The sequence below is a fragment of the Harpegnathos saltator genome, unplaced genomic scaffold (genome assembly GCF_003227715.2).
Source record: "Harpegnathos saltator strain DR-91 unplaced genomic scaffold, Hsal_v8.6 scaffold779, whole genome shotgun sequence".
Classification (NCBI taxonomy): Eukaryota; Metazoa; Arthropoda; class Insecta; order Hymenoptera; family Formicidae; genus Harpegnathos; species Harpegnathos saltator.
This window is the reverse complement of record NW_020230625.1, coordinates 1,441,746-1,457,998: the sequence shown is the minus strand read 5'-3', so window position 1 is coordinate 1,457,998 and position 16,253 is coordinate 1,441,746. Positions and strand designations below refer to the sequence as shown.

Genomic DNA, 16,253 nt, shown 5'->3' with positions numbered 1-16,253 from the left:
ACCGAGGTGGAATAGAGGACGAGGACGGGGACGACACTACTACGACTACGACGACGACGACGACGACGACGACGACAAAATCGAGGAAGAGAAAATGCGGCGATCGTGCCGCGTTCGACACTCTCGAAATCGCGCCGTCCGTCGTCGCTCCGCGGATCGACACGACGTAAATCGACGGGGGAGCGTTTTTTCGGAAAATGAGATTTCGAATGGAATTCGGCGACGGCGGGGAAAAATTGCAGCGACAGAAAACGGATTGTCCTCCTTAATCGGATTGCCGAACGGCGAAATATGGCGCACGCGCACGCGAGATTCCATTGCCGGCGTTCGACATTTTCATATTTTCGAAAATTGCGAGACTCTCGATTGGATTTCGCCCGACGGACGAGATTAGCGCCCGAGCGCTTTTATCGCTCGACGCGGTGGCGAGTTGTCGGAAACCGTTCTGGATGGTGACTCGTTTGGTTTTACACATGGGCGGACACTGCGGACGACTCGCGGGCCGTTTCGCGAGCATTGCGGATACACGACGGAGCAAAAGTCGTGGAGAAATAATGATTACGTATTTTCTCATGCTATTCTACCCCCTTCCCTACCTATCGCCTATCGTGATAAACGAAAAAAAGTCGAATCGTTGTGACAGTCTCCCTTTGGTGAAAACTGGAGACCGATCACGGTGGATTTTCTATGAAATCCCAAACGCCCAATTAACACGTCAAATCTATCAACTTGAAATACTGAAAAATTGGAGAAAGTCATGTCAATCGCACGCAATGGGCGCGACCAAAATCCAGTAATGGACAATTTTCGAGATTCGACAGGGAGATATGAGTCTAAAAAAGAAATGAAAATAAAAACAAAATATATATATATATATGTACCTTTTCATCAGATTACAGCAAACATAAAAATTTCGAAATTTTTCATCAGAGAACATTTTACCCGGCGACAGGATGGGGCGTGCGTTCAAAATATGTTTACGTTTTCGGGAATGATTGCGCGTTTGTAATAACAGCTGTGGGTACGCTTTTTTATTGCTCGATATCAGTCAACGGGAAATACGTTTCGAGCGTGGAAAAAAGGGAGGAAGGAGAGAGTAGGAATAGGCTGAAACGAGACGCGAAATTCGTTCCGGAGTTATCTCGTGCATATTGACTTTGCTTAGCGAATGTACGACGAAGTTGCGAGGTCGGGGGGTCGATAATTAGTTCTGTTGACATTAGTCGTCCACGCACCTACTCACGCGCCTACACACACATAAATACGAGCGATATATCACTATATATATGTGTGTGTGTGTGTGTGTGTGTGTGTGTGTGTGTGTGTGTGTGTGTGTGTGTGTGTGTGTGTGTGTGTGTGTGTGTGTGGTGTGTGTGTGTGTGTGTGTGTGTGTGTGTGTGTGTGTGTGTGTGTGTGTGTGTGTGTGTGTGTGTGTGTGTGTGTGTGTGTGTGTGTGTGTGTGTGTGTGTGTGTGTGTGTGTGTAGTGAACTACACGTACACGCGCGTACCCACCTCGGTAAACCTGTGTCGCAAGGCGGCCGCCGAGCAGCGTCCTTTGATCTTGATATTAGTTACGCGCCGATTTGGCCGTCATCGAAATCATTCGACCGCGTCGTTGCTGCGGCATTCGCATCGATTATTTCATTTTCGACCAATCGACGGTCGGCCACCCGACGGCGCTTAAGCTGTTTACCCACTTTGCGTCTCTCTCTCTCTCTCTCTCTCTCTCTCTCTCTCTCTCTCTCTCTCTCTCTCTCTCTCTCTCTCTCTCTCTCTCTCTCTCTCTCTTCCCTTCTCCCCTGCCTCTCTTACTCTTGCAGCCTCCCTGGGCAGAAATCAAACGACGAAGGACGCAAGTCGGGGGAAAATCTCGAGCGCTCTTCATCGTCTCGGAATAATTCATCGCACTCTCTCGGTTTTTTCGCCGGATAACATATGAATATCAAGTGCGTCGGAGCATTGACACAGCGGCTTTGTGCTGGAATATTAAGAGCCGAGGCGGAATTTTTGCATACTATGAATTTTTTAAGTCTCGTCCTTTGCGCGGTGATATAAAGAGTAAATCCGCCAAACCCCCGAAGTCCTGCGTGTATATTTAAGGCTGAATATTAACGTCGCGCATTAACATCTTTTTACGTACGGAATTAAAATTAGAGTGAGAAACGGTGCATGGTTGCGTCCGGACCGCTAGATATGCAAATTGCTGCATGCGCGCATGAGTACTTCGCTCTCCGCTTAAATTGCTATTAACGTATATTCATCTGTATTAACATGCGCTCATTAATACGCGTATTCCCCCCCCTCTCCCCCCACGCGGGTCCTCATCACTTCGGCGCGTGCGGCAGCCGATCTTCCGTGATATGGACGAATGAGAGGAAGACGCGGATCTGCGAAAACTCGGGGCTGTGCGCGACGCGACGGTTCAGCCGGCATCTCTGAACCTCGCGCGACTTCGAAGACGCTCGTTTTGTCATTCGCTTCCGCCCGTTACTTGTTTACTCATGCAGTGAGTCCTCACACACTGTCAATCGCTGTCAATCACACTGTCAATCAATACGTCGCTTATAGCAGAAAAAATCTCGCCTCAGCTACGTATCGCGAGGAGGATGTAGTCTCTCGCACCTTGCGACTCGCTGCGTGGTGCAGTCGCGGAAGCTTCACCTCGAGGACGTCGCCGTGGTCGATTTTGCGCGATCGCCGCGGCAGAAACGCGTCGCGACGCTCTTGTCGCACTGTCGGCGGCATATTAGCGCCGAGAATGCAAATAATTGTTCACCGCGGTTCGCGTTCCACGCGTGTGTGCGCGCGTGTGTGTGTGGGCGAGCTGGCGGTCGCGTGTGTGTGCATACAGGGTGGCGAAACCGAGCGTGGAATGTAAATACAAGCGCCTTCGCGGTGCTCCCGCCGCGGGAACAGGCTTGTCGCTCGCTCGCTCGCACTCCTTCTGATGTAGATGTATATGTTCTTTGTATGCGCACACATAACACGGCCGGCGGATCATCCTGTCTGTCGAGTCGTGCGGGACAATACTCGCAGTCCCGCGACCCAAAGATACCCGCACGGTGCGCGTACGTCAGAGAAAGGAGGAGGTAGGAAATAAAAAGCATAGGAAGAATCACAACGTGTGTGATCAAACAACGAGCTCTCTCTCTCTCTCTCTCTCTCTCTCTCTCTCGAGTTCGAGCTCGACGTGAATGGCGCGGAACGCGCAGTAATTAGCGCTCGAGACTCGCGAAGCTTTTTGACTGATTGACGAGATAAAGTTTATTGATAATGTGTACAGGCGATTATGCGCCGTGTATGAAGCGCTGCTGCGGTATGAAAGAGCGAGAAGCCAGCGTCGGCGTCGAAGAGAGAGAGAGAGAGAGAGAGTGCTCGTTAGTATGAGCGGTCTTTAAAAGAAGCGTTAATCGTCTCAGCCGGCCAGATAACGCGTTAAAACACGCGCCCTTGGCGCGTCGCGCAGGATGCGGGAGAGGATTTGTTGCGAGCCCTGCATCTCTCGCGTCTCTCTCGTCGTGTTTCGAGTTTTTCTGCGGGGAAGAGTGGGGGAGAAAGGGAGAGAGGGAGGAAGAGCGAGAGGGACGCGTTCGGCAAAGGGCAATAAAATATCGCATCTCGTGTCGTAGGACGCGATTAATCGTCGGCCCGGCAAGAATTAATCGCCGGCGTTGCGATAATTTATCGCGAGCCGTCCCGCCGCGATATTTCAACGGCGGATATTTTTCCCGGCCCCGTGCGCGCTCGCGCGCTTCGTTAACCCTACGACGGCCGCTTTTCCCCGAAAGGGAAAAGGAAGCGTGTTTCGACAACTCGGCGGAAGCGCTGCCGCGAGATTCGCGCACCACGTGCGAGTCGCTTTTCACGCGTGACTTTCCCGGGCGATTCGTTTCTTTCCGTGCCACCAGAGATACCGAGGTTGCCGGCTCGCTAATTGACGCTGCGACATTTTTCATTCACCTTGTACCAGTCGAATTCAAAGAAAAGAATGTCTGCTAGCTGGTCGTTCGGACGATCGTCGAGAGCGCAAAATGCAGCAAATCGCGAACGATATTCGTGACCTCCGCGGTTGGCCAGTGGAGCGTTCATTGGAGCAAATTTCGCTGCAAAGTAGCACTTCGACGTATCTCATCGCTCTTAGCGTGCTGCGCAACGCGAAATTTCCATAAATAAATGCAAACGCGAAGTCTGACAATGTAATCCCGCGGCTGTATATCCAAGTCGAGACCGTAGATAATTTATGAGCAAGGTGAAGGGGTATGTGAGACGTTAAAATATTGCAATGATATCAGATAGGGATAAGATTAGCGGGTGGCAGGGAGGGAGAAGAGAAGAAAGGGAAGAAGCGCCGGAACGCGCGCGGTTCTCGGGGAGTTTTTGTTCGCTTCGATGGAAAAACACTTTCGATGGTCGTGGATGATATTTTCGAAGCGGTCATTCAGACCAGTCTTGCTTTTCCCTCGCGCAATGCGCGTCCTCCGTGTACTCCGACGTGAAATTTAGAAGATGAGCCTTCGGATTCTGCTGGATCGTAAACCTTGTATCTCGACCAACGAAGTGCGAGCTTACTTTCTATTGTGTACGAAGCGAAGGGGAACTCTTCCGTATTTTGATCTCCTCTGAACAGATGGAACTTTCTTTCTCTCTTCGTGACTTTTCAGGAAGAGAGTGAGTGAGGCAGGAAGGAGGAAGGAGGAACGAATTATGCGGCGAATATTGCGCCGAAAGGATTACATTCACATCTTTTGGAATATGATATGGTAAAATAAACGAACGCTCCTCGTTTCTCCGACCGTAATAAAATAACAGCTTCACGTTGCGCGCGCATCTGACGAGAGAATGTACTCCACGCGGAAAATTCAGATTTTAATAACACTTTGCACATATGTAGGACAGCGAAAAGGATGAGTTTTGCAATTTCCCGCTGGTGTGCGGAAAAATGGATTTATGTTGTCATACTTGGCGCATTCGAACGCGCGTGGTCAGGTATCTGCAAGTAAAATCAGCTGCGGCCTACTTCCTCCGGCGGTGAATTAGTCGTTATAAAGCGAGCTTTTAATCCTTAACTCGAGGAACGCCCATATTTTCCTCGCAATTTGTTTTACATATCCCGGCGAGAAATGTTAAGTACTCGCGTGTAACGTGAGAATCGCGATCGAGCGAGCGCGGTTGTGATGACACGGATATGAAAGACTGAGTTGTATGATCGCTTCGTGAAATAAATATTTATATACGTATGAGCGGCGGGAAAGACGTATTAGTGAAGAGAAAAATCGACGATTTAAAATTAAATACGCGAAGTGATTTCCTCACGAAGAAGAATGTTTGATCGAACGAGCCAATTTTCTGGTGAAGTATAGACGATTCAGAAATGTATCGACCGAAGATACCAGAGTGCCGTTTACATTAACCAGAAAGAAAATTAGCTTAGACTGAATAATTCGACAGAGTCCAAATAGTCTAGAATAAAACAGAAAGAGTCCAGAATAATTTGAACTGTATTCCTTTTCTGACAAACTCAACCGAATTTTTGTATCGTTCATATTTCACCAGCACATTGTTTAACACGACTTTCTTCTCCGTGTAAGATTAAGTATCAAGACGTCTGGAGTTGTTCGTGAAGAAACACGAGAACACGCATCGTCGGATACCGTACTCCCGTTGTTGTGACAGAACATGTTTCTTTCTGCTTGCAGAAACTGCAAACGATCGGCGAGGATTTCTGCGGTCTCGACGTGAACACGCCTTTAGGAGGCGAAGAGCCGATGGGTGCAACTTCGGTGTTGACGTTTGAGACTCATTTAACGGCAGTGGCGGCCACTTCAACCGGCGACTACACCGTCGTCTTCGTCGGCACCAATAAGGGACATCTCAAGAAGGTCAGTGCTCGAAATTAATCGACCCGATAATTCGATACCCACTACCGACCCTTTTTTCTCTTACCCTCGATAAGAGAGACGCGCGCGACCGTTGTTTCCGAGACTCCATCGCGAGAGAATCTCGAGATGTACCTTCAAACGAGACAAGATTAAACGTAAAATAATTAAATCGCGAGATTGTTAGAGAATCTACCGCGTTCTGTCGGGTTATCGATTACAACGGAATATTTCCCGTTGTGGTCATTAGCCGACGAATTAATTGAAGTATTCGCTACACTCGACGAGGAGAACACAGCACCGGGACCCGGCGGACTGTTCAGCGCGCCAAAGTCAGGTATATAACGAAACAATATTTCCACTCGACTCGTGGAGGTTGAATTACATGAAGGGGAGAATCCCGCAAGCGGTCATTGTTGCCGCGTGCATCTCATAATTACGTAGAAAATCGCTATTTAAATTATGACGGGCAGAGGAGAGAAATTCGGAGAAAGAGGACGAGGGGGTGGAATCGGCTGACGTAATCGGCGTGTAAAAGTCGCAAGATTAGCGACGGAACCATCCACGTTCGTTCATAGCCGAATCTTATGAGTGCCGGAAACGGAGAGTTCAGCAACCGCGAACTTAACGGGTCGACGGGGGCGGCACGATCAAATGGCAAAGTTTAGTAGTCGCGCGCACATGCACATCTCGGCCCGGCACACGCCCGCGTACTTCTCCTCTCTCTCTCTCTCTCTCTATCTCTCTCTCTCTCTCCCTCTCTCTCTCTCTCTCTCTCTCTCGCATATGTATCGAGGTCTTCGTCGATCATCGTGGCGCGCGATCGTTAAATTAATCGCGATCGCCGCGCGATTACCACGCTCGTGAATCAGACGCCGCGCGGCGTACAACGAGCGGACCGTGTAATTGGCCGCGCGATAGGCGGAATCGGCGAAAGAAAAAAGGGAGGGGAAAAAAGAAACGAGCACGACGATGTACTCGCGGCGAGGTTCGTGGATCGCGAATAGCGCATTATCGTCCATCGCCATTAAAACAATCCCCTGTGAGATCTTCGAGGGGGAACAATCGCGTCGTTAGTAAGATCGCCGCGGACGCGCCGATATCAGTTCTCTCGGCACGAGCTCAATTTTCGCGCTTCTCCCTCACCCTCGCCTCGCTTCCTCCCCGTAACCCCCCCCCCCGCCCGCGGTAGCTCTTACACGGCCCGGGATAAATCGGAAAATACGGCGTTCGATTAAATTTCGGCACGGGAGCGACGACAATCGTTTCGGTTTCGCGACGGGGGATACCGTTCTCTCTGTCAAGCAGCGCTCTGCTTGGCCTGTCGAGGGCTCGATACGAAGTTTTACGGCTATCGATATACTAAAATTTTATCCGCCGGGAAAAGGATAGCCTGGAGGCCTGGAAAAGGCCGAAATTCTCGGACGAAGCTCGTCCGTCCACCGGCGGGGGGAATTCTCGGGGAAATTTTCTACGCGGCTCGCGCACGGACGCGCTCTGCGTGTTTATCTCACAGAGGCGAGAGACGACGTCTCTTGCATAACAGCTTGTTATGATGCACAGCGTCGATTTATTCTTCAAAGCGTGAACCGCGTTAATACCGCGTCGCGTGCAGCAGCAGCAGCAGCAGCAGCAGCAGCACTAGGTAGGAAGGAAACGCGTTCTCGTTGGCGCGCTCGTTCACTCGCTCGCGCTGCGATCTCGAGCGGCTGCAGTCATCGTCCGGCCGACAGAGAAAGTGACGTTAAATATAGCCGGGCGTCCTATTGTAGATAATAGTATTTATAGAGTAATAACGCGCCTATATAGAGAGGAGCGCGCAACACAGCCGACGGAGTCGGCTCTCGCAGCGTCTCCGTGTCTCAACATACATGTCCGCACTCACATCTACATCGGTAGGCGCGGTTTTTGCGGCGCGACGTCATATCTCGGTATAAATTTATATTATTTACGGCGCACCGCGAACGTGAAATCTCTATTCTCGCGGCCGCGACTCGCGCCGTCGCCGCCGCCGCCGCCGCCACCGCCGCCACCACCACCACCATCGCGCGCTCCTCCGAGATTTATCGGTCTCGTAAACGGGCGACGTGTAACCCCGCTTCGGACGTTTAACACTCGGAATGGTACACCCGGGCTGCCGGGTGGCTCGTGATTCTCCTTTGTTGAGGACCCACGACGTAATACCTTTTGCCATTTCAGCGGAAATGGATTATCTCGGCGAGACCTCGCCTCGGGCGCGCAACGCTCGCTAATGCTCTTCCGAGCGCCCGATCAATTCGCTCGATAGGTCAAGCCGATTTACGCGAGAGAGAAAGGGGGGGGGAGGTGGGGGAGGGAGAGCCAGAGTGCGCACTCGCGCACTTATGTTATTGCAAGAAGAAGATTTATTTATATCCGGGCATAAAACGCCTCGGGAATCGTTAACGTTGAGCTGCGAGAGGGAGAGGGAGGGAGGGAGGGAGGGGGGGAGAGAGAAAGAGAGAGAGAGAGAGAGCATCGAGACAAGGTGGCGTTAAACACCGGAATATTTAGATATTTATTTATGCGGGCGAGAGACAACAATATCGGAATCGATCAAATCCGCGAGGATGGCGTATTTATTAGCGAAAATTTGGCTGGCGCGCGACTGACGTTGATGACGATAATAACGGTGATAAATAACGACGGTGCTTTTTTACACGGTGACGAGTATTACACCGTTACGACTGCTAAATATCCGCGTATATATCCGTCACTCTCAGCATCGCCGGGAATATTTCATCTCGCCTCTTGCGCCTCTTTCCCCGACGTTTTACCGCGTGCCGATTGTTTTCGAGATATTGCGACAACGCGTGACTTTTATGAGGAGTGAGAGGAGGCGTGTGTGTTTTCGCGGCAGATCAAATATTTCGCTCCGGTGCAGGTGTCCTCCGCGCTCTTCCGTCGGCCAGATGACGGAATATCGTTATACCGGCGGCTTATAACATACCCCGCTTTATTTCGCGAACTCGTTTTATTAGCTCCGCGCGCGCGCGCGCGCGAGAGAGAGAGAGAGAGAGAGAGAGAGAGAGAGAGAGAGAGAGAGAGAGAGAGAGAGAGACCACCTCATCGTAAAAGCCTCCTCTAGCTGTACAGGCGGGCTCATTGTTAGATTTAATGGCGCCCATCGATATCTTTACCGCATTCAATATCGAGTATCACGACTACCGGTACCGTACGTCGCCTGCGAGGGAACATCGGTGCTTTGTAACATATACATATACATCGATATCGTTATGTAATAACGTAATAATCAGAGGATGGTAATAATCAAAGGATGAAGCTTCTCCTGCCCGGCCGCGGAAAAATGATTAAAACGAGGAGAAAAGACACAGTACCTCATCGATTGTACCTGCCGTTGAATCGCCGTGCGCGCCTGTTTATTGAGAAAAGAAGAAGACTTCCGCTCGATACTGTTTTCCCGAGACACCGAGCGATGCGCGGACTAATATCGCGGAATAGCAATGTCGCGAGAGAGCGCCGAGAGGAAAATATCGTCGACCCGCTACGTTCCGGCAAATGGCATCGCGCATTGTCGGTGCGGCCAAGTTTTACGATCGTACCTACGGACGTGCCGCGGAGGCTACTAAGGGCGGGCCCGAGGGGGTGCTCGAGCAACGGGGGGTGACGATGAAACACGCGTCGTACGCGAATCGACGTCGAAAGAGCCGAGAAAAAGGGAGGACGAGGTCATCCCCGCTCCGTTCGGTGCTGTGTATAATTTATCGGCGGATCGCTCCCACCCGACCACCCCCGATTCTTATTATCCCTCTCGTTCGCGTGGACGACCTAATAACGCGAGGGCGCGCGACTTCGTGTGCGACACGTGGCTAAATATGGCGCACGTGTGTACCTTGGCCGGGTGCAACCGCGCTTAATATTAACCTGATACGGTTAAATCGGAAGCTGACCGGGTTAGCGGCTCGATTTTCCAGCCACAGCGTGGACTCGGTCTGTTTAGCAACCTCGCGGTAGAGCTGGAGAACGGTAGAATACCGTAGGAGGAGAAAGAGGCGAAAGGAGGCTGAGGGAGCTCGTCCGCGCGAACACGTGACGCGAATATTAGTCGTCGGAATGTCGCGACAGTTTGATAATTACGGCCACTAAATGATCGATCCCTTGGAGCGCGCGGCGAGCGCGGAGCGCAAACGGACGCGCGGACGCTCTCGGCTAACGCGAAATTGATTTTATCGCGCGCACCGAAACTCTCTCTCTCTCTCTCTCTCTCTCTCTCTCTCTCTCTCTCTCTCTCTCTCTCCACGGACGTGCTAATTACGGAGGGCGCCGTCACACCGATCGATATTGTTGTGCGGGATGATTTTGTTCTCGGTTGCATTCCGCCGATAGCACATTCTCCCGATATATCGAGACCTGCCAATTATTGGAGTATCAATATTACGGCGGGCTAAATTATATCGCGGGACGTGCCGTTAACGTGCGTGGGAACCCGTCACCTTGCCGTGAGCGACGAATCCGTGGAAGCGCAGCCCGAAACAGCGGCAAATCAGTCAGGCGCATCCTGCTGAGCGGCGCAGTCGCTGTGTTGAAGAGTCCCGTTTAAGAAGCGCGCGCGGGACGCGCTTCAGGACGGCGCGATATCGATCAACACTCGGGCAGCAGTTTTCGTGTATTATGCAGGGAGGAGAAATCGCAAGGAGGTAACAATGTGTCTCGCGACCTACATCGACCTGCCCCCGCTGGCTTTTTGCAGTTTTAAGCGAGCCCGACGGACTGGTGGAGGAGGGCGACCTTAATTAGAAGCACGACGTAGGAGATCCGCGAGAGAGCGATGGCTGAATATTAATTGTCGGCGCATTCTTGCGCCGCGTCCGGCGCGAGCGGCGAGATCTTTCGGCAAAGGGAAGAAGAGCAGCACCGAAGGTGGCGTCGCGCATTCGCTTGCGCAATTTAGAAACCCGGTCTCGCCATGGGCTATTAATAACGATGGAAAGCGCCGCGATTTCTCGCGGCCGCGTCGTATCGCGAGCGCGAGCGCGCACGTGGAAAACGCCGACGTTCTCTCGAGCTTCGCACGAGTGCATCGACTCGCGGGCTAATTGCGCCGGATCGGTCGGCCGGTGATTAATAATCGCGTCGCGTTGCATTGTTTATCATTGCGATGATCGCGGCGGCGGCGGCGGCGGCGGCGGTGAGATATTTCGTCCGGGCGATTCCGGCACGACGCGCGAGAAAACGGCCGCGCGCGTCGTTGATTCATGACTCGTCTCGCGGTTCCGGAAAGTATTAATTAATGATCGCGTCCACTTCGCACGCACACACTCACGCGCGTATATGGATGAAACGCGCGCGGCCGAGTGCACGTCTCAGGTCGCGCCGCGAGGTCATCTTTCTCGAAGTTCGCCCGCACGCACAACTTGGCACAGTCGCGAACGCGCGTCGGTAAACAATCTTCCGCAGGAATCATCTCGGAGGTCGGAATGGAGTCGTCGTAGAAATTGCTCGCGAGTTCGGTGAGTGTCGAGACGTTTTTTTTCTTTTTTCTCTCTGATTTAATGTATCCGCTAACACACAGGCGCAATTTTCGTCTATTGTTTCATCGTTCACTCTTCATTTACCGCTGTAATTTGTGTTAACATACGTCGTTTTGCCCTGTTGAGTAAAATCGGAGATTGAATAATTATCCCTTAATTGTAGCCATTGTTACATTTTCGCTTATTTGTGTTTCCACATCTATCGTTTCCACCGATCTTACTTCGCGCTCGACAATCTCTTTTCAAACGCGTCTTTCAGCGCCAGCGCTTTCGTGACCAGCGAGAGTGTGACCCGCGGTTCTTTCACGTATAATTCTCCGCCGGTGTCTCGCGCATTAACGAGTCGCGATGCGTTCGCGAGGGTACCCCGCTATTGGAGTGCATCGACGTACGAAACTTCGTCCGAGAGCTGTTAATGAAAGTTCCGCTGCTTATTATATACGACTACGCGGGAATCCGTGACTGGGGGGTCACGGCGAGAGGTCACCGCTGATGTATTTACGCATGCCCATCGACATCCCTTCCGGTAGCGGCGTTCGAATGCGGGGCTTCGGGCCCCACGAGCGCGGCGTATCGTGGGACCAGTCGAAGTTTCGAATCGCGTCTTTTTCTCTCTCCCTCTCCCTCTCCCTCTCTCTCTCTCTCTCTCTTCGTACCCGAGCGTTATTTTAGCAAACGGCATAGCAGGTGTCTGACTTTTTCGTTAAAATCTCATAAGTTTTTTCGCTTTACGCATCGCACAAGTGAACAAATGTTGATACGTTAAAAAAGAAGAAGAAAATTCCACGTCAAATTTAACGCGCGCTTTCGTGCTGAGAAAGCAAAGCTTTGTGGTGTCGGTGCGTATCCAATTGAAGTTGTCGCTCCGCCTATTAAAGGGTCCTTCAACCTTTCATCGTCGTAAAATATAAGTCGAAACGTTTCCAAAAGGTTTTAACGACTTCGCTCTTTTGTTTCTTTGTAGTTTCTCTCGCTATTATATTTCCTTAAATTGCCTGCAGGTTTCCTGCCTGAGAAAACTCGCTTTCTTTTTTGCTCGGTGTACACAACACCGCTCGAATGTCTCGAGGTGAAGCCTCGCCGAGAACAAGTGAAAATCCACTCGAAAGTCGTTTGTAAAAAAGAAAGAAAAAAATTGCCATCCAAAGCAAAGGTGACACTTCATTTTTCATGAAAGTGAATGTTCAAGTCGGACCACAAAGTAGATTCCACAATCTTACGAGTGATTTTTTTCTGTCAATTCTTCGCTTTTTATTCCACCGACAGCGCATGAGATTCACCGTCCAATCTCGAATGAAAAGATATTCAGAGTGCAGAAGTTCGCTCCACGTGAAGCGCAGAAAAGTCACTCGGTTACTGGTGATTCGGCTGTCACTCCACCTTTCGAATGAAATTCCTCTCGAAGAAATTTGGAGAGTACCACCCATGTGGGAATACCGTCTCACACTCGTCATCAGCACTTTTCACTCTCACACCGACATATCCACCGGCGATCTTCGACCCTTAGCGCGAATGATTCACACGGCTTCCTCAGCGCGCTGTTACATTTTGGCGAGTGGTTTTTAATATCCGGCATTATTAATTAAAATTTACCGCCCTCGGCGTACGCGCGCGCGCGCGCGCGAGAATCGCTCACGGGCGTCCTTCGCACTCATACGATATTCAAATATTACTTTCATATGCAGAATTGAGCTCACTGCTTATCATTTACATTATATTCCGTGTCATTAATATTCATTTCTCGTCCCATCCGTTATCATTCATTTCATCCCCTTCGTACTAATTTTTTCCTGCCTGTTCACAACCTACGTACTTCTATATTAACGTACTCATTTCTTTTATTTCCCTCCCTCTCTTTATTTTTTCATCTTTCACCGCGCGACTGCACGTTTACGATTCTTCTTTTCGTATCCATCGCGCTTTTGCGTGTGACAACCATCCGTACTTCCCAGCTTGTGCTTGTGTATTGTCGCGGTGTAGGATATATCATTCTAGAGCATGATATTCTATTCTACAATATTCTCCCTTTCTTTTGTTCCTCGGATATCAGCTTAGAGAAACGGATGTCTTACCGACGTCGCCGGCGTTTGCCATTCCGATTAATTAACGCAGCTTTCCGTAATTAACGGGTTTCCGAGACATTCGACGTCGCGACGAGTTCAGCTACTCCGTTATAACCTCCTTCAATGGAGGGTCTTCCGCATCGGTGTTTACTCGCGACCGGCTAATTGCCAACGCATCCGACGCCGATCTCTTAATTAATACGCATCTTACTCGGATCCTGTCGTGGTCTCGTGGTTGTCGCGAGTGATAGCGCGCCGATCGATCGATTGATCGGTCGGTTGGTCGTTTGAGCGAAATAGTGGCCATCTCGTCGAGAGAGAGAGAGAGAGAGAGAGAGAGAGAGAGAGAGAGAGAGGCCGCTGGCTCTACTGCGGCGATAATTAACCATCACATGCCGGTTCCTGTGTTTAACAACGCACCGCTGACGTTTATGGCAGCGATTGCGACAGCGAAACTATCGGAAACTATATCTTTTAAGTCTTCGCTTCAACTTAATTGTGGGAACACGCTGAACAGGACGCGTCTACGTATGCATGCATGCACAGGAGGCTCTCTCGCGTGCGCGGGAAATAGCATTAAGAAACGTCGCGCATTTGCGGACTCGTGCGATTCACGATCTAAATAAAACGAAAAATGTGCAACCCGACGGATCCACGTCGAAACGAGACTCGACCAGACAGCCCGATAGCGCTTGAGGATCTTGAGGCGTTCGAAATTGCGGAGCTACACTCGACGTGTAGCTCCGCAATTTCGATACGCCGATTAATGATCTCATTTGGACGATTCATGTTGGCGGAGGGAGGAGGACAGAAATAGGAGGGCTCTTCGCACGGTAGAATGCCGCGAACGGAATCGACTGTGCATTCGCGGCGGACGCGCGTAATGTGTTTTCTGTGCGAATTGGAAGTTCGATTCGGAAGGTCTTCGGGCCGAAAAGTCATCGAAGCACGATTGGATAAAATTGTTTGATTTTCCGATATCCGATGTAACGGGAGTTAGCGTCGAATTTTAGCGGGGCGCGCATGCCAAGGTGGCGGTTATACGCGTGCGCTTCCATTACCCCTCCCCGGACATTCGATAAAACGTTCATTACATTTTTCTTCTCGGCCGCTTCAATCCCGTAATATCCCGCAAAATTCAATTTTGACATTCGCGGCTAGTTACAAATTTACGGCTCCGACAATGCTTCTCCTTCTCTCTCTCTCTCTTCATTTTCTCTGCCCCTCCCTCTCACTGCCTGGCCGACCTTTCCGAATGTCGAATCGCGCCATCGATCGTTATGCAATCGTCCGTCGCTGGCGTGTTTTTCGCTGACGTTGACTCGTCGAAAATTTCCGTAATGTCAGTCGTTCCCGCGCTCGCGCGCGCGTCTCCAAATTAAAAACGCGCTCGTACCGCGTTGATCGATCGAGACGATCGAGCAAGAGGGTCGTTCCCTCCCTGGGAAAACTCTCCCGTCGGCCAACGTAGAATCTAGCTTGCGACATAACGGCGATTTAATCGGTCATAGCTGCTACGAGGATAGACGAGTAGACGGTCGGACGGACGGACGGACGGATCGACGCTCTAACCGCGCGGATCGTGGATTAATTCCAGCGCCCATCAATCGACCGACTGTACGGAGGATTAGGATTAATAACGCAACGGGTACGCGTTTAGGGTATCGGAATGAGCGATCGCATCTCGATGCGTACGCGCGTTCCCATTTCGCGGCTCGGAATGAACGGGGAAAAAAAGGGAAAAACGCGCGCGGCCAAACGAATCGGCCGATTGTGATTGGGTTTCGATTAAAAAACGGTTAATATAGCCACGGAAAAATCGCGGGAAAATCGGAAAATCGCGCGCGCTGAGCTGCTGCTGAGCGCGCACGTCGTTATCGCACACGCGTACATGTGTGTGCGCACACGTACGCACGTACACGCGTTACGTCAGCGCAACGCATGATATTAGAACATAAGAGACTCTGGTGTAACGAGAAAACAGCGATATTATTGTCATTGATGACGCCATTATCGGCTTCCGGATTTAGGAAAATACGGGATTCCGGCCATTACCGGATTTCCGTATTTTCCTACATTTAAACGTACGATTATGGTAATATATTTGCGCTGTTAAACTAATAAGCACGCTTACCAACAAATTGCGATCTCGCATCTGCTTCGCGCGTCCGCGTCCGCGCGTCCATTTTAATGCGACTCTCGACCTTCTCGCGCTTCGTATCGCTCGCTTCTCGATCGCGCGCGCGCCGTACATTTTATACGCGCGAGACGCGTTGACGCGCGGCGCGGTTCGGTGCTGTTCGATGATACGCTCTCGGTGTTTCTCGCATATTCTCGCGATTAAACACGCGGAGCCGCGTGCCGCAAACTACACAACGTCGATAATAGATTCGGAAGACGGCGTTTGGCGCGCGCGAGCGCGCGCACACGGCCCGAGTCGCGAAATAATGTTGATCCGCGAGGTAATTAAGTGTATCAGTTTCAATTTGTCCGTGATTGGCGGAGTGATTGCGTCACCGGGAGAGCTGGAGAGACTGAGGGATCAGCGGAGCGCGCGCTTTGAAGGGCGTGTTCGATTATTGTACGCGCCCGTTTCGAGGACACGTGCGCGAGGGCGACGACCGTGGGTTAAGGGCCAGTAATGGGTTAAGCTCGGAGATTCCCGACTAATTAATTGGTATTAACGTGCGGCTCGACGGCGGTAGATGCGACGCGAGCCGGGGATCATCTCGATATTCGCGAAAGGCCTCGCGACGCGGCGGCTTGCGTCATACGAAAAGGTGAATTACACGCGAGGCGGGAT

The 16,253-nt window shown here is 51.1% G+C and overlaps 1 protein-coding gene across 1 annotated transcript in view; it reads left to right on the top strand.

The window, feature by feature from the left end:
• Positions 1 to 16,253, top strand: part of PlexA (plexin A) — a 207,175-nt gene that overhangs the window by 117,089 nt on the left and 73,833 nt on the right. The window contains exon 2 of the mRNA XM_011140455.3: positions 5,698 to 5,880. Coding sequence (XP_011138757.2) covers positions 5,698 to 5,880 — 183 coding nt within the window. The remainder of the gene's footprint in view (positions 1 to 5,697; positions 5,881 to 16,253) is intronic.